This window comes from Lontra canadensis, unplaced genomic scaffold (genome assembly GCF_010015895.1).
Source record: "Lontra canadensis isolate GAN:19392208 unplaced genomic scaffold, GSC_riverotter_1.0 scaffold29, whole genome shotgun sequence".
NCBI classification, from domain to species: Eukaryota; Metazoa; Chordata; class Mammalia; order Carnivora; family Mustelidae; genus Lontra; species Lontra canadensis.
Window position 1 is genome coordinate 11,214,526 of NW_022631023.1, and position 24,679 is coordinate 11,239,204.

Consider the following 24,679-nt stretch of genomic DNA (forward strand, 5'->3'; position numbering starts at 1 on the left):
TCCATTTCTGAGTGGTGGGGATTAGGAAAAGGGCATCCCTACAGACCTTCAGTTCCTGAGACGCCCTTTTCGGGAGCACGTGCAACACGGCGGGGCCTATGGCAGAGTCCGTGCCCTGTGGGTCTTGGGCTCCCCGCGCTCGTGATCTCACCGATGCTGCAGTCGAAGTCCGCTAGCAGAAACGCAGCGGTGGGAACCCGGCCCCCACGCCGTCTGGAAGACAGCACTACCTGGCCGTCCATTGCGGGTCTGGGAGGTCCGGAAGGTTCCCATTTCGAGCCTCTCGGCCGTCCAACGCGGCGGGCAGGGGACAGAGGCGGTGGACGGCTCGCACGGGGAGTCTGGGGACGACTCGTCCTTCGTGGCCCCTCTCGTTTGCTCCGAGCCATTGCTGGGTCAGGTCTACGCTGCCGCGAACCCTAATGCGCAGAGTCAGCCCACAGCTCCCGGAGCCGCAGAGTCGCGGTACCCTCGCCCCGCCCCCTGGCGCCCCGCCCCGCCCCCTCGGCCACTTGCTGCGTGCCGATTGGTCGCTGCCGTGCGCACGGCGCCGCACCCCGCCGGCGCCCCTAGCCTAGCGCCCGCCGTCCGCTCCCGGCTCCCCGGGACTGAGGCGGAGCGGAGGACGCCGGCCGGGACGCGGTGCAGCCGCCACCTATTCTGCGCGCGCGCTCGGGGTCGGCGTGGGTGTCGGGAAGGCCAGGTGAGTGCGGTCGGTCGGTCTCGCGGCGCGCGGGGGGCTCGCGCCCGCCGTCCGCGCGTGGAGAGGCGCCCCCGGCTGGCCCGGCCTGCGCGGTGCGGCGGCGCCCAGCCCGGCCTCTCCCGCGCCCGGCGCCGCCCGCCGGAACGGGCCCGCGGAGCGCGGGGGCAGCCTGCGGACCCGAGACCTCCGCCGCTCGCCCCGGCCCAGCCCGCGTCCCCTCGAGCCGACGGGGGCCGTGACGCCCGGGGATCCGCTCTCGACCCGGGCGGGCCGCACGGCCGCGGTACCTGGCCGTCCACTGCGGGTCTGGGAGGTCCGGAAGGTTCCCATCTCGAGCCTCTCGGCCGCCCAGCGCGGCGGGCAGTGGACAGAGGCGGTGGACGGCTCTCACGGGGAGTCTGGGGACGACTCGACCTTCGTCGCCCCTCTCGTTTGCTCCGAACCATTGTTGGGAATATTGTCCGTGTCCGTGGACTTCCCCGACTCTGGCCTTGGGAGAGTCAGGTACAGAGGTGGGAGGAGGAAATGCTAGCGGCTCCGCATTCTTTCGACAATTCATCATAAAGTGTGGAGTGCCCTTTGAGGTAAGCGGCAGCAGAGAATTGCTACTGTGGCAGTGGTAGTTGAGCTGGGGAAACCATTCCGGGTTTTAACCAGTGAATTGGGTTCCGAGTTAGTCACTGGAAGGTGCTTCATCACAGATACGACCTTTTAAAATCCATATCAGTGATGAGATCGACTGTGCTCCATCCCTTTGCTGTTAGTGCCCGGTGAACGTGTGCGTGTGTATGTGTGTGTCTGTCTGTCTGTGTGTGTGGGGGTGGGCAGGAGTCAAGCCTCTGATTGGAGTAAATGTCTAATCGCCGTGATGCCTCTCGAAGACAATTTCTCTTCTCGGAGTGTCCCACCTCTTCCCTCAAACTCTTCGTCTACCTGTACCGTGGATCCCTTTTCTTAACAATTCCCGGGGCTCTTACTCCTGGACTTGTCACACTTCTTTTCCCCATCATCTTTAGTCCCTTATCTGGCCCCTCGTGTCTCAGGTTTCAAACGTAGAGCACACGTTAAATTTTTTTTTTTTTAACCGATAATAGTGTTGCCAGACTCTTCGCTCTTAAAATGAAAATCAAAAGTTATCTTGAGTACTGATGCTGCAGGAAAAGCAGGTTTACTGAGAGCCGCGGGAGGATGTCGTTTTCCTCTTCCGGAGACACGCCCCCACCCCCATCCTCTGCCCACTAGCCTTGCCGCAGCCTTAACTGGCCAGTCTTTAATGAATTCACTATGGAGTCCAAGGTAGAGCATTTATCTGATTAGTTTATCCTTATTTGCTACTTTTAAGTGATAACAATGACATACCTAGGTTGTAAAAAAAATTTTTTTTAACATTACAGAAGAATATCAAGTGAAAAGTTCAAACAGCACAAAAGTGTATCAAGGAAAAAGTGGGAATTGTTGTTCACTTTTCATCCTTTATATCTTCAGTTCCCATCCCTAGGAAGAGATCATCCCATAACTGTAGGGCAAGTGACTTATAGTGATACCAGGACACATACCCGTATATGTATGTGCGGACTTACCTCATTTTTTAAATGCTTTGTACTATGCCATTGTTCAGATGTACTCTAATATATTTTATTGGCCTTGTACTGATGGACATTTTGGATGTTTCTGGATTTTAGCTGTTAAAAGCCTTGTTGCAAGAAATTCTTTTTGCCATTGTAGGATAAGTTCCAGGTAGATAATTTAAACAGATTATTGTACTTCAGTATAATGTGAGTGCCCTTTCCACAAGGAATCGTTTTTATAATTTAAAAGATTTTATGATTTAAAGGTGGTAGCTAAATTTGTTGGTTTTAAGTGCATTTCTTAGAATCTGAGTGTCCTTTTATATTTAGAGACTGGATCAAGAAAATTTTGAGGACCTGGTTAAAAAATGGCAAATTTTTAAACCTTGTTTCCACTTAGTGGTGTTGACTTTAAGGTTATATTCATTCCTTTGATTGGCTTGGCAGGAATAAATAGAGAAGGCCTTCAGGAAGAGATTTGTGAACAGACATATTTTGCGTACTTTGTCCTGTGGTAAGCACCTTGAATATCCAGTCATAACAAATTCTTGTTCTCTTTTTTTTTTTAATGTTTCTTTTATTGTGAAATGTATCCCAGGGCAAAAAAAAAGTGTGTAGAACATACAAACGTGTGTGTGTATGTGTATGTATGCATACATGTGTGTGTGTTTATGTTTGCGTACACACACACATATATCCGTATATATATGATAATATGTGATTTTTATATATACACATGTGATATATATGTGTTTAAAGAATATGATTGCTGTGATCATTGTATCTATCATCAGATTAAGAAAACATCTGCATCTTTCTTCCAGAGGTAGCCTCTATTCTGATCTGTTAGTCTTTTTCCTGCTTTTTAAAATAAACTTTACGCATATATACACAGATATACACATATACATATATATTGACACTTACACTACACACAGCCTACACATACACACATACCCGTCCTAAACAATATATTTGGTTTTGAATGAATAGTGTTAAAATCTCATGCAAATAGATAATGAGCATGTTTCAAAGTTTTATTTAACTGTTATAGAGAGTGCCACGACAAGCTGGTTTTCAGAGAATTTAAGGAGTATATGTAGTCCACAAGGAAAGAAATGTCTGAATAAAATTGCCGAGATATAATTGGTTAAAGTTCCACACAGCAACAAAATCATCATGTCTTTGGGATTACTCTTTTCTACCAGGCTGGAAAAATTGTAACACCTTATTAATTTCTCCAGTTAAACTCAAACCTTACAGGACTATAAACTATATTAACAATAGGTTTTTCATTAAATTAATTAGTTATTAATTTAGTTAGTATAATTAATTAATTATTAATTATTTCCCCCAGTGCAGATGAATTCCAAACAGGCTTATTAGAAAATACTGGAGCTTTCTAAATTTGAGGTTCAAATTTTGTTTCGTAATTGTAAGCCCAGACCTGACCATGTAAGGAAAGCCCGTTATTGTCACTATTAGATGAAGGTTTCCAGAAAAAGACAAACAGAATAGAATGGCTTCAGCTTCCCTGTCTGTTTACAGGAGGCCTTTCTGAGGAAGCTAGTGGGTAGTGTTATGAATGAGTCTTAGGAAGTGGGGTTCACCACAGTGAGGGCTTCTGGAAGGCTCTAGTATGGATCACATACAGGCACACCTTATTTTATTGTGCCTCGCAGATACCGCCTTATTTATTTGCTTATTTTTTAGTGAAGTGAAGGTTTGTGGCAGCCCTGCGTAGAGCAAGCCTGTTGGCACCATTTTTCCAACAGCATTTGCTCACTTCATGTCTCTGTATCACATTTTGGTAATTCGTGCGGTATTTCAGACTTGTTTATTGCTATATTTGTTATTGTGATCTGTATGACTTGCTGAAAACTCAGATGATGCTTCCCACTTTTAGCAATGAAGTAGTTTTAAATCAAAGTATGTACAGTGTTTTCTTAGATGTAGTGCTGTTGCACCCTTAACAGATCACAGTACCGTGTAAGCATGGCTTTCCTAAGCACTTGGGAAACACAAAAATTCATTTGACTCATTTTGCGAGGATTTCACCTTATTGCTGTGGTCTGTAACCGAATCGATAATATCTCCTAGGTCTGTCCGTACTGGAAGGACAGCAGAAATGAGAGAGTGAGCTGCTCTGTGTTTTCTGCTTTTTGAGCTCACGTGGCCTGCCTGCAGTTACCAGGGTAGGTCATAGCAGAACCTTTCTGTGAGGGAAGTGAGTGTCCTCTGCTGGTGCAGCTGCTGGGCTTGGAAGGAGAGCAGAACAGTATCACCATATGATCAAGATCAAGCCAAGCCCGGCTGAGCCCAGTTAGGAATCTGGGCCAGGTTTCGGGGCATTCACTCGTCGGGTTAAAGAGCTGGTACAGCAGCTGGGACATGTCTGTCTCGAGTTACACTACTTTAGTCTGGCCTGGTTATCCTCCTTGTCTGGGGCACAGCTGGTTTCTCTTTAGTCCTCCTGTGTCAGATCTTTCCTGTATCCCGGATTCTCTCCCTTTTAAGAAATATTTTTATTATTGGAGTATGATGTATAAGGTTACATTAGTTTCAGGTGCACGACACAGTGGTCTGACAATCCTGTGTGTTACTCGGTGCTAGCCGCAGTAAGTGTAGCTACCATCCGTCACCATCCAATATATCCTCAACTCTATTCCCTATGCTGTACTTGTCATTTCCCAGCTTATTTATTTTATAATTGGAAGTTCGTGTCCTGTATTCTCTTTTATTGATTTATTCTCTCTAGTGGTGCTCAAACTCTAGTAGCTTCTTGACATGAAGGGTTATGTTTTTGGAGCTCTTGCCTTCCTGAATATGTTTTGATCCTGTACTCATGCTTCACGGATACTTTTTCTGGTAATAGAATTTCAGTTGAAAATAATTTGCCTTCAGAATTTTGAAGTTGTTGCTCCATTGTTATCTCCTTCCAGTATTTTTTTTTTTTTTTTGAGAGGGCAGAGAGAGAATGTTAAGCAGGCTCCACGCCCAGCATGGAGTCCAACTTCTTGCTCGGTCTCACGATCCCGTGATCATGACCTTGAGCGGAAATCAAGAGGCAGAGGCTTAATTGCTTCACTGACTGAGTCACCCAGTCGCCCCGGGATCTCACTTTCTACTGTTTCCCCCAGGCTTTTGAGCTCTCCCTACTGCTGGCTTGGGAACTCAGCTTTCTTGGCTGTGCTCAGTCACCACTGCCCATCTACCCTCCAGCTTTCAGAATTTCATTGCTGTTGTCTCCTCTTTTATTCTCCATATCATTAGGAGTCTACGACTTTTTACAAAACTCCCTTTCTTGTAGTTTTAGTGAAGCGTCAGGAGGGAGAAAAGTGAGATGCTGGTGTGCAATCTGCTGTCTCCGCCTAAAGCAGTCGTAGTTTTTCTGGACAGAAGAGTCGTAGCGGTGTTGCCAGGAGCAGAGTGTTTACGACAAAGCGATCATACATATGTGAACTTTCTCTTTGGTGCGAGTGGTTTTGGTACTGAGTGATCATACATGCTGAACAGAGCTATTAATTCTCACTTTCTGGGGCGCCTGGGTGGCTCAGTTGGTTAAGCGTCTGCCTTCAGCTCAGCCCAGGATCCCAGAGTCCTGGAATCAAGCTCTGAGTTGGGCTCCCTGCTGGGCGGGGAGCCTGCTTCTCTCTCGCCCTCTGCTACTCCCTCCTTCGCCCTCTCCCCCTGCTTCTCCCCCTACTTGTGCTTGTGCACACATGCTCTCTCTCTCTGTCAAATAACTAGAGTTTTTTTTTTTTTTTAAAGATTTTATTTATTTATTTGACAGACAGAAATCACAAGTAGGCAGAGAGGCAGGCAAAGAGAGGGAGAGGGAAGCAGGCTCCCCGCCGAGCAGAGAGCCCGATGCGGGGCTCGATCCCAGGACCCTGAGATCATGACCCGAGCCGAAGGCAGAGGCTTAACCCACTGAGCCACCCAGGTCTCCCAAATAACTAGAGTTTTTTAAAATTTTTTTTACTCTTTGGGAGGCTTGCTGTCATCACCCCAGTTTACATACCAGAAAACCATATCCTAGGGAGATTTAAAACTCAAACAGTGCTGGTACATAGCAAGTCTTCCCTGAAGGGTAGAATGTATACATGGACCTGGCCGGGTAGGCACAGCTGGGAAGAGGCTGGATGTGGGAATGGGCCCACCAGTGCTCACTTCCAAAGCCTGTACTTATCTTCCTTCCTTCCTTTCCTTCTTTTTCTTTTTATTAATTAATTAATTAAAAGTAAGCTCTGTGCGCAGTATGAGGCTTGAACTCACAACCTTGAGATCAAGTGTCACCTGCTTTACCAGCTGAGTTGACTAGGTGCCCTCAAATTGTGTTCTTTTCGCTGCCTCTGTGTGGTTAAAACTGGAAGATGGTAAGGGTGTCCACGTCCTTTGGGCTTTTTAGGAATATTCTTTTTTTTTTTTTTAAGATTTTATTTATTTATTGGATAGAGAGGAGACACAGTGAGAGAGTGAACACAAGCAGGAGGAGTGGGAGAGGGAGAAGCAGGCTTCCCCCTGAGCAGGGGAGCCGGATGCAGGACTTGATCCCAGGACCTTGAGATCATGTCCCGAGCCAGAGGCAGATACTCAATGACTGAGCCACCCAAGCGCCCTAAGAATATTCTTCTCTAGATCTTTTCTGAACTCATTTCAATGTCTGCTTTCCCAGCAGTGCTTGCGAGGAGGGTTTGCTTTCATCTGTGTGGGTTGGGAGCTGTGACCCTGGAGCCAGTTACTCTGAACTGGGGAGGAAGGCATTTCTGAGCAATCCCAGAGGATGTAAAGATGCCTCAGTAGCGCTCTGCTGGAGAGCCTGGGTAAACGTGGCCTCAGGGAGTGAGTGGAGTAGTGCCATGGGGGGAGCAGGTTGTGGATTATGTAGCTGTCATCTGAGTTTGGGTGACAATTCATGAAACAGGCAATTCCTATTTCTTTTTCAACTTTTTTATTACAGAAAATTTTAAGTGTATAGAGAAGTTGAACAGTGGATTCAACATTTTACCATTTTGCCCTATTTGCTTTAGTTTTTTTCTTTGCTTAACCATGTGATAGTATGTTGCTGACATTGACACTTAACCCCTAAATATGTAAGCATTTGTCTTCTAAAAACAAGATCATTCTCTTACATAACCACAATTCTATCATTATCACACCCAAGAAAATAATTCTGTAATGTCTTTAATATCTGACCTGTATTCAGACTTCCCCATGTGGCCCAGACTGCCTTAAAAATTTTTTTTTGAAACTAGAATCAGTGAAGGTTTGTACATTTCACTTGGTTTGTTAATTGTATGTTTTGATATAGTTGAAGTTAATGATTAATGGATTTGATATAGATGAATTCCTTTGAAGTTTCTGGCTCTTGGAGACTGCTTCATTACAGTCTAGATGGTGATGCTTAGAATCTTAGCAATGGAAGGGACCCTTGAGTGAATTTGGTTTAGTGATTCCTGTGGTACATGGGAAGTTTGGTGTTTTGTTATTGTTGTTTTGTTTTTTAACCTGGGAAGTTTTAAAAAATAGATAACTTGGCATTTTTCTTGACTTTATGATCTTTATGGGAGGGGTGTCCCAATTACCTTTTTATTTTTTAACTCTCCAAGTTACTATTAGGTTAGCTTGGCACTGCTCCCTGGACCTGTGTTTGGGAACCACTGATTTAGTCCACCTGTCTCATGGGCCAGTGTCACAACTTAAAGAATGTCAGAGACAGTAGTAGAAGCAGTGCTCCCCATGTTCTTTTTTTTTTTTTCTTTAAAGATTTTATTTATTTATTTGATAGAGATTACAAGTAGGCAGAGAGGCAGGCAGAGAGAGAGGAGGAAGCAGGCTCCCTGCTAAGCAGAGAGCCCGACTCTGGGCTCGATCCCAGGACTCTGGGATCATGACCTGAGCCGAAGGCAGAGGCTTTAACCCACTGAACCACCCAGGCGCCCCCCCCCCCTTTTAAGACATTATTTGAATACCATTTGTTTTTTTAACATATATATATTAAATATTTCATTTTTTTAATTTATGCATTTATTTGTCAGAGAGAGAGAGAGCACAAGCAGGCGGAGTGGCAGGCAGAGGCAGAGAGAGAAGCAGGCTCCCCGCTGAACAAGGAGCCCAATGTGGGATTCGATCCCAGGACCCCAGGATCATAACCTGAGCTGAAGGCAGCGGCTCAACCCACTGAGCATCCGAGATATCCCTCGAGTACCATTTGTTAAGCATACACACAAAGTAATTGCTCTGCAATATGGTATACTATTTTTTTTTAAGATTTTATTTATTTATTTGGCAAAGAGATCACAAGTAGGCAGAGAGGCAGGCAAAGAGAGAGAGAGGGAAGCAGGCTCCCTGCTGAGCAGAGAGCCCGATGTGGGGCTCGATCCCAGGACCCTGAGATCATGACCTGAACTGAAGGCAGAGGCTTAACCCACTGAGCCACCCAGGTGCCCCATGGTGTACTATTTTTAAAGCAAAACAAAGACTCATGAAAGCATTTATACTAATTCCGCCTAGAGAGGGAAATGTTTGCTGTGTGTCCTGAAGGTTGAATTGGAAGTTTGCCTATAGACAGTAGATGGAAGGGGCATTCCAAGGGTATGTGTGTGTATATGTTTAATATTATAGGTATATGTTAAATTCATATATCTCGTATAGAAATGTGTCATTATATCAGATATTTAGTGTATAGTGCCATATATTATATATAATATATACTAATACATATCTGTATTAGGTATGTGAAATATCTGAGTGTATTTATGTCTAAATTACGTATATGATTTATAAATATAAATAAAGGAAGTATAAATATAGCTATATACAATTTAGCAGCTTGGCCTACAGTAGGTATTCAGCAAGTGTTGGCTGCCTTCCGCCTTCTGTTTCTTTCTGGCTTTATGTATAGTGTCAAGATGGCTGGCTGTGTAGTGTCAAGATAGCAGGAGATAAGAAGGCTGTGTCAGGGGAAGATTTCAAGTGCCCTATATTTTCAGAATTTATCTCAGTAGCTGTTGGAATTTTATGAATGAATGTCATGATCCAGTCTGAGTTTTAGAAAATTCTGGCAGAATATTGGACTTTGGAAGGCAAGGAAGATGATTTCAAGAAATAATATGTTTGAATATACAGTCACAATAGAACTTATTTCCCTCACCCAAATGATGTTTTTAAATACCAGCTTTTATAGATTATCAGTTTCCTTTTTTTTTTTTTTTTTTAAGTATTTATTTACTTGACAGGGAGAGAGAGACAGTGAGAAAGAGAGGGCACAAGCAGGGGGAGTGGCAGGCAGTGGGAGAAGCTGGCTCTCCACTAAGCAGAGAGCCCAGTGCAGGGCTTAATCCCAGGAGCCTGGGTTCATGACGTGAGCCAAAGGCGGGCACTTAACTGACTGGGCCACCCAGGCACCCCCAGATTATCAGTTTCAGTAAACCTAAGTACAAAGTTGACTCTCTTATTTTATGACAGGATAATGAGACATGTATGCATTTCCCATTTTGAAAGCTGTAATAGAGTCAGTCATTCAGCAAGTATTTGAGCACCTAGCCTAGTGTGCATCAGGCACTGTGCTAGGCTCTGGGGGAACCCCACAGTGAGTGAAAGGGACTTCAGACTGTCCTTCTTGGAGCTTACCCTTTACAGGGGAGGTAAATATTCATCAAATAATGATTAATAATGCAATACTAGGGGGCTTAGGAAGTCATGAAAGTCAGTATCATCTCTCACTTGGATATTTCAGAAGCCTATGAACTGGTCTCTCTCTTTCCACTCTTAGCCCTTACAGGGTTTTCTCCCACAGAAGCCTAAGGGATCCTTTTAAGTGTGTGTCACTCTGCACAGTACTCTCTTAGGGCTCTCTTTCAATCAGTGAAAACCTGAGTTCTCACAGTGGCCGCCAAGCTCTGTAAGTATCCTTCCCTGCTGTTACCTCCTGATCTTGTTTTCTCCTACTTTTCCATCTCATTCACTCTGCCTCGGCCACACTGGGTCATACCCAGACACCACCTTCGGGCCTTTGCCCTGCTGTTGTTCCCTCCGACAGACATCCAGACGGCCACCTCTCTCCCTACCTTCGAGTCTTCGATCAGCTGGTATCTTCTCAGTGGAGCCTCCCTTGACCACCAATATGACATTTTAGCCAGCCCCACTATGGCCTGTACTCCCAGTGTTCCTCACCAGCTCGTTCTTTTCCCCCCATGACACTTATTACTTTCTAATGTGGTATGTGATTCTTTAAATAATTACGTTTAGGGGCGCCTGGGGGCTTAATTGGTTAAGTGGCTGCCTTCGGCTCAGGTCATGATCCCAGGGTTCTGGGATCAAGACCCACATCAGCAGGAAGCCTGCTTCTCTCTCTCCCGCTTCCCCTGCTTGTGTTCCCTTTCTCACTGTGTCTCTCTCTGTCAAATAGTAAATAAATAAAATCTTTAAGAGGCGCCTGGGTGGCTCAGTTGGTTAAGCAACTGCCTTCGGCTCAGGTCATGATCCTGGAGTCCCGGATTGAATCCCACATTGGGCTTCCCTCTCTCTCTCAAATAAATAAAGAAATAAATAAATCTTAAAAAAAAAAATCTTTTAAGAAAATTATGTTTATCATCCCCTCTCCCCACCAAGCTCCACACAGCCAGTGCTTTTTATCTGTTCATTGATGTGTATTACATGTCCAGTACCTGGTACGTAGTAGACATTGTCAATAAGCATTTAATGAGGGAGGGAAAGCTGGTATCTGAGTGAAAAAGTGATAACCAAGCTGAGCACTGGAGTGTGAGTTGGCGTTAACGAGGTGAGCTGGGAGTGGAGAGGTATCAGACAGGTGTTCAGGTTTACTGAGGTGACTGAGCCAGTCGGGGGTACTGAAGAGAAACCAGTATGACTGGAGAGAAGACAGAGTGATGTAAGAGGAAGCTGGGGCCTACTCTAAGGACTGCGCTGCACTATAGACTTTTGTTTTTATCTTACAATAAATCTGGGAGGGAAATTAAAAGTTTTAAGCAGGAGGGACAAACCAAATTTGTGACTTAAAAAAAAAAAAGGAAAGTCATTCCTGCTGCAGTATGGAGGCGATATTGATGGAGGCGGGGGTGGGCGAGTCTACAGCAGTTGGAGGCCCTGGTGGAGGAGGAGCGAAGTTCAGAGGCATCCTGGGGTGGATTGGATGTGAGAGGGAAGAAGGAAAAAGCAGGGATGGCGCCTGGGTTTCTGGCTCGTAAAGCTGGATGAATGATGATTCATTCATTGTAGTGAATCCCAGAAGGAGATCAGTTTGGAGGAGGAGATCGTGAACTCAGGTCCCGATATGTTGATTTTTGAGGTGACTTTGAGACAGCCAAGGGTTGTCTTGAGGGTTTGAATGTATAGATCTGGGATTGGCTATTTCAGTCTGCATAGCAACGGCACAGAGAACTAGTGGAGGGGAAGATTTGCCAAATAACCCACATTTTGAATAATTAAAAGTTATTAGCAAGGATATTACTGGGGGAGATTATATAGTTTATAAAATTAAGGTCTCTTGAGTAATCTATGCTCCATGTCCTTTACTTTGCTTTTAGATTTAAGTCTTACCAAAGTTGGTGGTACTAACTACCTTTTATTCTTGTTATATGTGATTTACAGGTCAGAAGGCAAATAAGCCTTCCCTGAGATAGTACGTAAAATGTTTTTTCCAGAAGTACTTAGATCTCTGAATAATTCATGCTGTTGGATTTTAAGGCCTATAAAATATTCACACTGTGAGTGGCTAGAAACCGGGTTTATAGCAAACCAAGAAGAAAAGCTCTTCTTCGGACTCCTTTGGCAAGATCCGAACCAGCAGCAGTCACCACGATCATTGCAGACCTCACCCGACTGCTTTCTTCTGTCTGCAGAGGATCACAGGGTTCCTCTCAATTCAGTCTCTCCCTCTTCCATCTCGTTCTTCTTAGTCTCCTCCCCGCCGGCAGTGGAACAGTAACTTTCTCTTTATGAAATCCGAGATGGGGGAAATCCTGTGAAACTCTGATGTTGGGCGGCCGCGTAGTGTTGTAATGGTCATAAGCACAGACTCAGGAATAGCTGTGAAGGAACTTCAGAGGTAATCCTGACTTCCTCCTTGCTAGCGGTGTTAACCACTCTCTAAACCTTCTCGGTAGTAGGAGATAATATGAGGGACTGCCGTAGAGGGTTGTGAGGATTGAAGGGAATAGTCCCACGAGTGGGGTTTTCCCGAGGCTGGAATGGAGTGGTCTGTAAAGGGCCTAGCACCTGCACGTGTCCTGTAACTAATGGGCTGGTAGTGCCAGTAAGAGTGGGGAGGACCGAGGTTTTATTTTTTGTTTCATTTTAGTCAACTTGTTCTGCTCTGCCTATGTAGACCTAGCATCATGAAAGATATTTTATGTTTTGTTTTGTTATTTTATCTGATTTTTTTCTAATGGATTTTTTAATGATACAAATTGTAATTTAACATAACAAATGCTGATTGTTCTGCGAGTTTATACATCTGATGATGAGCGCTGTTTTATTCATCTTTATTTTCCCCACCATGCCTTGCTCGTAGGAGGTGTTCTGTAAATATTCAGTACATGCTCTAGAGGAGTTTTGCGCTGATTAAATGCCAGCGCATCTAAGGGCTGCCATAGTGCCTGCGACAGTAAGTCAAGGAGGAAAGGATGGGAGTCAGAGATGAACACTCAATCTGTCCTCAGTCCTCTTCCACATCTCCCGGAGATACCTTAACTGCCCTGTGACTTCAGTTACCATTAATTACTGGACGCTTCTAATCTGTATTTCTGTCTTAAACCACTCTTTCAGTGGTTTCTGTACATCTGTCTTAGGTAATTTCTACCTGAATGTCCTTTAGTCCTTCCACATACACTATGCTCAGATTCTCCCTTCCCTGTTTTGGCTAATGGTGTCTCACCATCCACCAGGCATCTAGCCATTGTCATTCTTAGCTTCCCCCTGCCTATTGATAATGCCGCTTTAGGAGTCCTCAAATAAAAACCCTTTCTTTGAGCGCCTGGGGGGCTCAGTCGGTTGGTGTCTGCCTTCGGCTTAGGTCATGATCCCAGAGTCCTTGGATCGAGTCCCGCATTGGGCTCCCTGCGAGTTTGCTTCTCCTTCTGCCCTTCACCTTACTTGTGCTCTCTCGCTCTCTCAAATAAATAAAAATCTGAAGAAGTCACAAAACAAAACCCTTTCTTTGGCTTTACTGATGTGGCTTCCGTGTACATCCTTATTCTCCTCCGGTCTAGAATGAGGGCAGGTTGGGGCGCCTGGGTGGCTCAGTCAGTTAAGCGTCTGCCTTTGGCTCAGGTCATGATCTCCGAGTCCTGGAATCGAACCCTGCATCGTGCTCCCTGCTCAGCCGGGAGCCTGCTTCTCCCTCTCCCACTCCCCCTGCTTGTGCCTGTTCTGTCAAATAAGTAAATAAAATCTTAAAAAAAAAAAAAAAAAAAGGCATGAGGGCAGGTGCCTAACATTTCTCTTCAGTCCCTTCTCCACACCGTGGTTGCTGCCAGCATCATCTTCCTAAATCACAGAGATGATCTTATCACTTCCTTACTGACAAGCCCAGAATTTTATTCCTTCTTTTTCATCTGCCAAACTCTTTCTCGAGCTTCAAAACCCAGGGTGAGTTTGCTCTTCCTCTGTCAAACTTTCCTCCGCTCTTCTGGCAAGTACTGTGCTTTAACACTGTTTCATATTTCTGCTGTAGTACTTTTACACTGCAGCTCATAATGTATGTGTGTTACAGCCCAGATTGTAATGCAATATTTGTTCTTCTGACAGTGTTCCTAACCAGACTGTTCTCTACATTGATTGCCTTAATCATTTTTATATACTCCCTGCCAAACACTAATAGCTTTTAACAACCAGTGGAGAGACGGCAGAACAGACAGATGGTAGTGTAGAAATCTGATTAATGGGAACATTTCTGAATTAGATGTTCTTTGGGACTTTGATGCGTACGGAAATTTCTCAGACTGTATTTGTACGTTGAAGCGTATTGTTGTTTTCTCTTCTTGCTTTTGCAGTTGTCCTTGGGTCTCCTAAACTGAGTTTTTGGAAATGAAATTCTGATGGTTGGATCACTTAAAATGCCCTCTGAAAAGGATTCCTATTTCCTTTTATAAAGAAATTGCCTCTCTTAGTAATAAGAATAATTGCTATCGGGGCGCCCTGGGTGGCTCAGTGGTTTAAAGCCTCTGCCTTCAGCTCAGGTCATGATCCCAGGGTCCTGGGATCAAGCCCCGCGTCGAGCTCTCTGCTCAGCAGGGAGCCTGTTTCCTCCTCTCTCTGCCTGCCTCTCTGCCTACTTGTGACCTCAGTCTGTCAAATAAATAAATAAAAATCTTAAAAAAAAAAAAAAGAATTGCTGTCTAATATATTACAAGACTTGTGGGTCAGACCAGTAATCCGTTAGTTAGTTCACTAATTTTGTTTTTGTTTTTGTTTTTCACTTGGTACCAGGGTCAGTTTTGTGGGAGACCCTACCAATAATTTTCTTGACCTCAAAAAAGTCAGAAATTTATTAAAAGCAGTTACAAACATATTACATTATACAAAGAGGTTTTTCGACAGGCAAGAAAAATCACTACTTCATTGTGTTAATTATAATAACTTTTGAAATTTCTGTATTTTGCAGCTAAGAGCTGCAAACTTTGAAATCAGACAAAAAGCAAAACAAACACGTGATCCTGTCACCCATATATATAATAATATAAAAGTATTGGGTGTTTGTTCTTCTGGTATTTCTACTTATGTGTGTGTTTTTATATGCACATTGGTAGTTCTTTTTTTGAAAAAGGGAATAATGCTATCCATACAGTTTTAATAACCTACCTTTTTCACTTAGTATTAACCATTACCATTGACTCGTGCTGTTAAATGTTTTTCATGCCATTAAATGTTTTTCAAAAATAGATTTTTTTAATGTTTGCATTAACTAAACCATTTTACTGAACTATTTATTCTATCGTTGAACATTTAAGTTTTCTCTAAGTAGTCTTTGCCTTCACTGAGTCTCCTAAGGCTTGTTATCTTATGTTAAGTATTGCGTGCTTGTTTCCACTTCAAGCCAGGGAGCTGGTGTTAGGAGTATTGCCACTTGATGTTAAGTCAGCACTGTGTCATGATAAAATATGCTTATCTTTTAGTGAACGTCAACAGTAGAACTCACATGAAAGTCATTCCTCCTGGTTGAGAGAGTTCATTCTTAATAGACTAGCCCTTTCCCCTCACTTTCCTCTCCTAAGTGTTGCATAGTGACTGGGCTCTTTGTAGCCTTGACTCCTCTTCTCCTTAAAGCTCTTTGTCTGGTTTCCGGTTATGACTCTGTGAAACCCAGGTCCTTCATGAGGTCAAGGTTAATTTGCAGTGTGATCTGGCCTTACCTGTGACTCTTGAAACTTACTCTAAGCCAGCCTGTTCACTAACTTACTATGTCCTGAATCTCTTTGGTATCAGCTAATTCTTCCTTGCTGGTACCAGAGTGACCTAGTGGCTTTGTGTATAATTTCCCCTCTCTCTCCTCTATCCCTTTTGTTTCTTCTTAATCTAATTGACTGTACTTAGCTTTTAAACTTTAGTTTAATATTTTAGCAAGTGTTACCTCTTGATAGAGGCTTTCCCTAATCACCCTTTAAAATAGTTCTGCCCTTTATTCCCTGTTAGGATCCTGCATGTTTTCTCCATAGTAATTATTTGCGTTACTCCAATGTGTCTCTGCCTCACTCCATCCCTGACCCTCCAGTGTGAGCCCCAGAAGGGAGGAGATCATGACATTTCAGAAATCATTGTATGCAAATAGCTATGTACTTTCTGCTTCTAGAACTATTTATAATTAGGTTAATATATGGGAAATGAATATATGGGAAATAATTGGAAATAAGACTTTTAACTTCAGACATTGTCTTAAATTCATGGTGACCTTCTCTATTAACCAGTTAATATTTAATCTTTGATGATATAAAATGTGCAAGACTTCGGTGTAGCTAAAGCATATCTGGATGATAAACTAATAGAAACATTTTGTGGGTAAAATTTACATACTGTCAAATACACATGTCTTAAGTATACACTTCAGTGACTTTTGATAAATGTATGTACCTGTATAATCATTATCCCAGTTAAGATACAGAGATTTCCATCACCGTCCCTCTCCCCCAAAAGTTCCCTTGTAGTGAGTCCTTATCCCCTGTAGGCAAGCACTATTCTGATTTCTGGGGCTGTCAACTAATTTTGCCTCTTCTTAAGGAAGCTGCATTTAAATGGAATTATACAGTATATACTCTCTTGTGTCTGCCTTCTTTCTTTCTTTCTTTTTTTTTTTTTTTAAAGATTTTATTTATTTGACAGAGAGAGATCACAAGAAGGCAGAGGCAGGCAGAGAGAGAGAGGAGGAAACAGGCTCCCTGCTGAGCAGAGAGCTCGACGATCCTAGGACCCTGGGATCATGACCTGAGCCTAAGGCAGAGGCTTTAACCCACTGAGCCACCAGGTGCCCCTGCCTTCCTTCACGTAAATCATCTTTGAGAGTTTACTTTTTTTTTTCTGTGTGGTTGTATCAGTTTATCCTTTTTCGTTGTGGAAGCGTATTCCGTTGTATGAATCAATCATAGCTTTTTTGTTTATTTATTTATTCATTAAAAAGGGTTTATTTATTTATTTATTTGACAGAGATCACAAGTAGGCAGAGAGGCAGGCAGAGAAAGAGGAGGTGTGGGGAAGCAGGCTGCCTGCTGAGCAGAGAGCCCGATGTGGGACTCAATCCCAGGACCCTGAAATCATGACCTGAGCCGAAGGCAGAGGCTTTAACCCACTGAGCCACCCAGGCGCCCCAATTTTTTGTTTTTTTTTAAAGCTTTTACTTATTTATTTGAGAGAGAGCAAGAGATAGCACAAGCGGGTGGGCGGGGTGGAGCAGAGGGAGGGGGCGGAGCAGTCTTCCCACTGAGCTAGATCCCAGCGCCCCAGGCTCATGACCTCAGCTGAAGGCAGACGCCTAACCAGCTGAGCCACTCAGGGAGCCACTCCCTCTGTCATAACTTGTTTATCCATCGATCTATTGATGAACATTTAGATCATTTAATTTGGGGGCTGTAATGAATAAAACTGCTGAAAACTTTCTTCTTTAAGTCTTTTTATGTGTGGGTATGTATTTTTACTTCCCTTGGCAAATACCTAGGAATGGAATTGCTGGGTTACAGGAAGGTTTATTTTTAACTTCATAAGAAACTAATGCCAAAACTTTATGAGATTTCCACTTGCTCTACAACCTCATCCCCATTTAGAGTTGTTGGTTGAGTTGTGGTTCTAGTGGATGTGAGATGTTATTTCATTAGTTTGCACTTCTCTGTTGACTGACAATGTTGAATACCTTTTTATGTGCTTCTTGGTCATAAATTGTCTTTTTAAGTCTTTTGCCTATTTCAAGTCTGCTTAAGTATTTTGTACTTTTTATTGCCTATATTTTATCTTATTACTAATGCTTAGTTCTTTCTATATTATAGATCCAAGCCCTTTGTCAGATATTTGTTTTGCAAATACTGTCTCCCAGCCTGTGTTTCCAATATTTGGACCTTCTATGAAGAATATATTAATTATACTTATTTCAGAATATATTAAATGTACTTTTAATATATTGGTTAGTACTTATTAAGTTGACACATTACTTTAAATTTAGAGGTATTTCACCTGAATCCATATTTAAGCATATTATTCGAAAATATAACTAACATACTGTTTAGAAATAAATTCATCTTTGTGGACATGTTATACAGTGTTAAAATTTTTGCTTTACATAGTTGTCTTTTAAGTAAAAGAAGAAAAGATGGTCTTTTATGTTTACCCACATAGTGATCATTTCTGGTTTTCTTCGTTTCTCCCTGCAGATCTTAGACTCATCTGGTGTCATTTCCCTTCAGCCTGAAGAATTTCCTTTAGCTTTATTTTTAGTGCAGATCTAGTGATGGATTATCTCAGATTTTGTTAACCTGAAAATATTTTTATTTTATCCTCATTTTTACAAAAAAGCTTTATTGAGATATACATATGATAACATTCACCAATTTTAAGGGTACAATTCAATGATTTTTTAGTTTATATACAGAGTTGTGTAGTCATCACCACAATCTTATTTTTTAAAGTTTTTATTTATATTCATTAGTTACCATACAGTGTATTATTAGTTTCAGGTGTACAATTTCGTGATTCAGCACTTCTGTACAATACCCAGCGCTCATTAGGACAAGTGCCCTTCTTAATCCCCATCACTTATTTCATCCTTCCCCCCCACCCACCTCCCCTCTGGTGACCATCAGTCAGTTCTCTGTAGTTAAGATTCTATTTCTTGGTCTCTCTCTTCCCTTCCCCTGTGATGTCTGACCATAGTCTAATTTTAGAATCTTGTATCCATTAACAGTGACTCCCTATTCCACTCTTCCCCACTGTCACTAGGCAACCACAAATTTACTTTCTGTCTCCAGATTTGCCTCATCTGGACATTTCATATAAATGGAATCATACAAGATGTGGCCTCATGTCTTTCACTTAGCATAATGTTTTTGAGGTTCCTCTGTGTTGTAGAATATATCAATACTTCGTTCCCTTTTATCACTGAATTTGTATTCCGTTGTATGATATGCCACATTTTATGTGTCCGTTCATCAGTTGATGTATGTTGGATTGCTGTACTTCTTGGCTGTTATGATTAATGCTACTATGAACATTTGCATTCAAGTTTTTGTGTACATGTATCTTTTTATTTCTTTTGGGTAGATTGATAGTAGAATGGCTGTCATGCTCCCTTTTTGAAAATATTTTGTTTTGAGAGAGAGAGAGAGAATGCACCAGGTGGGGGAAGAGAGAAGAGCAGAGGGAGGTAGAGAATCTTTTTTTTTTTTTTTTAAGATTTTATTTATTTATTTGACAGACAGAGATCACAAGTAGACAGAGAGGCAGGCAGAGAGAGAGGAGGAAGCAGGTTCCCTGCCAGGCAGAGAGCCCGATGTGGGGCTCGATCCCAGGACCCTGGGACCATGACTGAGCCAAAGGCAGAGGCCTTATCTCACTGAGCCACCCAGGCGCCCCTCTTTTATTTCTGATTTTTAGCAATTTGATTATGACGTTTCCTCTATTTAACCTGAGGTTAAAGGCTGAGCTTCCTGGATTTATAAATTAATATTTATCACCAGACTTGAGAAATTATCAGCCTTTATTTCTTCAAATATTTTTTTCCTCATTCTGTCTTTTTCTGGGAACCAGTTAAACATATATTGGATCAGTTACTAGTGATCCTTAGTTTGCAGGAGCTCTGGACATTTTTTTTCTCAGAAAAAAATATCCCTAGGGGCACCTGGGTGGCTCAGTTGGTTGAGTGTCTGCCTTGGGCTTTGATCATGATCCCAGGGTCCTGGGACCGAGCCTCACATTGGGCTCCTTGCTCAGTGTGAGTCTGTTCTCCCTCTCCCTCTGCCTGCCACTCCCCATGCTGTGCTCTTTCTCTCTCTCTCTCTTTCAAATAAAATAAAATAAAATAAAATAAAATAAAAAGAAAGAGGGGCACCTGGATGGCTCAGTGGGCTAATCCTCTGCCTTCAGCTCAGGTCATGATTTCAGGGTCCTGGGATCAAGCCCCTCTGTTGAGCTCTCTGCTCAACAGGGAGCCTGCTTCCTCCTCTCTCTTTGCCTGCTGCTCTGCCTACTTGTGATCTCTCTCTCTCTTTCTGTCAAATAAATAAAATCTTTAAAAAGAAAGAAAGAAAGAAAGAAAAATCCCTTAAAAAAAAATCCTGTTCTTTAGACTGGATAATTTCTTTTGATCTTCAAGTTTACTACCCTTTTCTTCTGCTGTCTCTAATCTCCTCATAAGCCCATTTAGTTAATTTAGAATTTCAAAGATGATCATTTTCAGTTCTAAAATTTACATTAAAAATTGTGCATTGAGGGGGCACCTGGGTGGCTCAGTTGGTTAAGCCTCTGCCTTCGGCTCAGGTCATGGTCTCAGGGTCCTGGGATGGAGCCTTGCATCAGGCTCCCTGCTCAGTGGGGAGCCTGCTTCCCCCCATCTCTCTGCCTGCCTCTCTGCCTGCTTGTGATCTCTGTCTGTCAAATAAATAAATAAAATCTTAAAAAAAATTGTCCACTGAGATCCTCCATCAGTTTAGTTATTTGGACCATGTTCCTTTAAGTCTTTGAATGTGTTTATATTGGTAGCTTTAAAGTCTTTGTTGGCTAATTTCAACATCTGTGTCATTTTGGGGTCTATTTCTATTGACTTTTTTTTTCTTTACTCTTTGAAAATAGATCACATTGTTCCTGCTTCTGTGAATGTCTAATAATTTTTTACTACATGGTAGACATTGTGGGTGATACATTCATTATAGACACTCTCAATTCAGTTATCTTCATCTGAAGGGTGTCAGTTCTTGTACTAACAGGTGGATAAAATGCTGGCTGACCACCTTGAACTTGTAGACCCTTGGTGTTACACCTTGTTAGAGTAATGCCAAGGTGTTTACTGATCTTTGACTTGGTGGAACTCAAGCTCTAAAATATCTTGTAGTGAGTGCAGGGGAACTCTGCTTAGTTCATTTAGCCTTCCTGCTATTTTTTTTTTTTTTTTTCTGCTGAGTTTCTTGCAGTTTCCTCCATGGGTGTCCTGTTTGGGGGCGTTAGGTATTTAAAGAGAGTTTATATTAAAGTGTTTGAGGCACCTTCCTGTAACTCAGCCCTTTCCAAGATTTCCTCTCTCAATTCCCAATTGCTCCAATAATGCTGAACTCCACCCTCTTATACCTCAAACCAAAAAGACTGTGGCATTTTTGGTCAAGTTTTAGCCACGGTGTACCACAGAGACTTACCTGGGCTTGGAGTGGGAGGCTAGGGGTTCTTCAGAGGAAAAAGCTGTATAAAAGTGGGTCTTACTCATTGTGTTTTCTTTCAAGGGTAAATCCCCTCCATTTTCTGCCTGCTTTTCAGCACTCTTCAGTGCTTTCAAAGAGTACCCCCCTCCTTCTTTTTTGGAATTTAAGGTGTTCCTGGATCACCTCATGTGAATGTACTTTTTCTGAAAATTCCCCCAACATGTTGCACCCTTATAGTTCTTTATGCACATGATTTTTCTCCTTCTAGTTATCGATTGCTGCATTCCTGGTAACTCCAAAGCCTGGTACTTTAAAATAGCCATTTAATTATGCTTATGGTTTACTGTGGGTCAGGAGTTGGTAAAGGGCACAGCCAGGATGGTGTCTGTGCTCCATATATCTGGGGCTTCACTGGGTAAAGCCGGAAGTCTGGGTACCAGAGGGGGCGTACCAGATGGGGTGCAGTAGCTGGAACAGCAGTCTCCTAGAAGAGGCTACTCATGCTTCTGGCAGGGGAGGCCAACTGTTGGCCAGGAACTGTTGGCCAACTACAGGCCAGAACGCCTGTACATGGTCTCCTCACAGCATTGTGACCTTGGATTTTTACATGGCAACTCGGAAATCTGGTACCCGTGTTCCAGAGAACCAGCTACAAGCTGCATTGCCTTTTTCCATCTAGTCCTAGAAGTTGTATGGCAAAAGTTAAATAGCATCCCGTCTGCCGTGCTGTTGCTGAGCCGGTTTTTACTGTTGGCCTGAATTCAAGGGGAGGGACAGAGATCGATTTCTCAGTCAAGTGGAAGGGTCAAAGAATTTGCAGACACATTTTAAAACCAGCAGCTCATTTGGTAAATAGCAAGCTCCCCCTTGTGTCCCAACACAGTCCTACCTACATGTCAGTCAGTAGTCATGGAAGGACTGAATTTCTCTTCTTAAGTCTAGGTTTGGACCGAAAGCAGATTTCTGTTTAAAAAAAGAAAGGAAAAGATATTTCACGTTTTAAAAACATTTCCTCAAAGGGATTATTATTATTATTATTATTATTTGTCTTTTTAGTTGTAGAATATAGAGTTTAATGAAAAATCCATGCCTACGGGGTGAAAATGGCAGGCTTCCTTGATAATTTCCGCTGGCCAGAATGCGAATGTATTGACTGGAGTGAGAGGAGAAACGCCGTGGCTTCTGTGGTGGCGGGAATATTGGTAAGTGGAAAAGCCAGCTTGTTGGCATTGCTGCCTCATGCTTTGCCTAGAAAATTAATGTCGATTCCTTTGGGGCATGAATCTGTTACTTTGTATGAGTAATTAGAGTTCCAGATACTACTGAACAAAACATGGTAGGCCCTGCATTCTTTTGACTTTGTACTTTTTTTTTTAAATTTTTAGGGTTTTTATTTATTTGACACAGAGAGAGAGAGTACAAGTTGGCAGAGTGATAGGCAGAGGGAGAGGGCAAGCGGATTCCCCACTGAGCAGGGAGCCCGAGTAGGACTCGATCCCAGGACCCTAGGATTACGACCCAAGCTGAAGGCAGTTGCTTAACCGACTGAGCCACCCAGGCGCCCCTGACTTTGTAAATTTTTAAGCTTAGTATCTTTTCTTCAGCTCAAGTGATAATACATAATCATAATAATCATAAGCGGTAGCATTTTTAAGTTAATGATACAATTTTTTTTGTTGTTTTAAAGATTTTATTTATTTATTTGAGAGAGAATGAGTGATAGAGAGCACGAGATGGGGGAGGGTCAGAGGGAGAAGCAGACTCCCTGCCGAGCAGGGAGCCTGATGTAGGACTCGATCCCAGGACTCCAGAATCATGACCTGAGCCAAAGGCGGTCGCCCAACCCACTGAGCCACCTAGGCACCCAATGATACAATATGTTTTAGTCCTGTAAGCTCCTCAGAGGCTCAGAATTTGGTAACCAATAGTGTGGTGACTCAGCGAGATTCAGGACATGTAGACAGCAGCATGGATGAGGCTGCATTAGAACTGAAGCCCCGAGGTGCTCTAGGGAAGGATCGCCAGCGCCCCCTGGGCCCAGCGGCAGCTCTGATGGGGAGTGAGACGAAGAAGTCTGTGAAGGAAACTCTTGCCTCATTTTCTTCCTTTTTTTTCTTTTTCGACTTTTTATTATAAAACATGTCGAGCATACACAGTTAACAAAAAGAGAATAGTGTAGGGAGCCCTGCTCACCCCATGTTCCTACAGCCCAGCTTCAGAACGACCCACGACCAGTCTTGCTTTAGTGGTCCATTGCCCACTCCCTGCCCTCACTGCATTTCTGAAGCAAATTGCAGGATCGATCACAGTTAAAAAATGTATCTCTTTCAGTATATAGTTCTATATCTGAAGTTCAGTAGGGGAAAAAAAATAACCCAGAGCAGGAATTAAAGATAATTGTAATGCTTCCTTTTTTTTTTTTTTTTTTTTTTTTTTTGCTTTTTGTGGTTATCTCACCTGCACTTGATTTTTCCATGAAATTGTTTAGCAGCTTCTCTCAGTCTTTGCAGTTTAGTTTACATAGAAATGTGACTTTTGGGGCTCCTGGGTGGCTCAGTCGGTTAAGCGTCTGCCTTCAGCTCAGATCATGATCCCAGGGTCTGGGGCTTGAGCCCCACATCGGGCTCCCTGCTCCATGGGGAGTCTGCTTCTCCCTCTCCCACTCCCCTGCTTGTGTTCCCTCTCTAGCTGTGTCTTTCTCTGTCAAGTAAATAAGAAAATCTTTAAAAAAAAGCCATTTTACAAACTCATGTTCAGTCAGTTATACCGTATTTAATCAAACTGCATAATTGATTAAAACTTGGCAGGCTTAAATAGTTTTGGAGACCTGACAGCTGACTCTTGGTAAGCACGCAGCTCATTTGTGGACACAGAAGAGCTTAGGCCTATCAGAAAGGAATATTCTCCAGAGAGAATGAAACACGTCAGGTAATTGGGAGCTGGTTAGCTGGAGGTTAGTTAAGAAGAGCTTCAGGGGCGCCTGGGTGGCTCAGTCGATTAAGAATCTGACTTTTGGGGGCGCCTGGGTGGCTCAGTGGTTAAAGCCTCTGCCTTCGGCTCAGGTCATGATCTCAGGGTCCTGGGATCAAGTCCCGCATCGGGCTCTCTGCTCAGCAGGGAGCCTGCTTCCTCCTCCTCTCTCTCTGCCTGCCTCTCTGCCTACTTGTGATTTGTCTGTCAAATAAAAAAAAAAAATTCTAAAAAAAAAAAAAAAAGGAATCCGACTTTTGATTTTGGTTCAGGTCATGATCTCAGGGTCCTGAGATCAGGCCCTGGTGCTGGGCTCTGTGCTCAGCCAGAGTCTGCTTGAGTCTCTCTCTCCCTCTGCCCCTCCCCCTGCTCTTGTGCACATGCCCTCTCTGTCTCTCTCAAATAAATAAAATCTTTTTTAAAAGAGAGAACTTAAGTGCCGGTAATTTATGGTGGGCCAAAGAAGCAGATAATTCATTTTAGAAAACAAATTTTTTATCCTGCATTGAGAGCAGAACTTCAGAATCTTACACAGATTTGACTAGGTAAGTTCACCTCAAATGCTATCAAGAGTAGGTAAACCGAAGATT

General features: G+C 43.1%; 1 protein-coding gene across 1 annotated transcript in view; it reads left to right on the forward strand.

The window, feature by feature from the left end:
• The first annotated feature begins 602 nt into the window (after positions 1–602).
• The window catches only part of TMEM50B (transmembrane protein 50B), a 34,627-nt gene continuing 10,550 nt past the window's right edge, over positions 603–24,679 (forward strand). The window contains exons 1-2 of the mRNA XM_032865411.1: positions 603–703; positions 22,176–22,321. Coding sequence (XP_032721302.1) covers positions 22,223–22,321 — 99 coding nt within the window. The 5' untranslated portion in view covers positions 603–703; positions 22,176–22,222. The remainder of the gene's footprint in view (positions 704–22,175; positions 22,322–24,679) is intronic.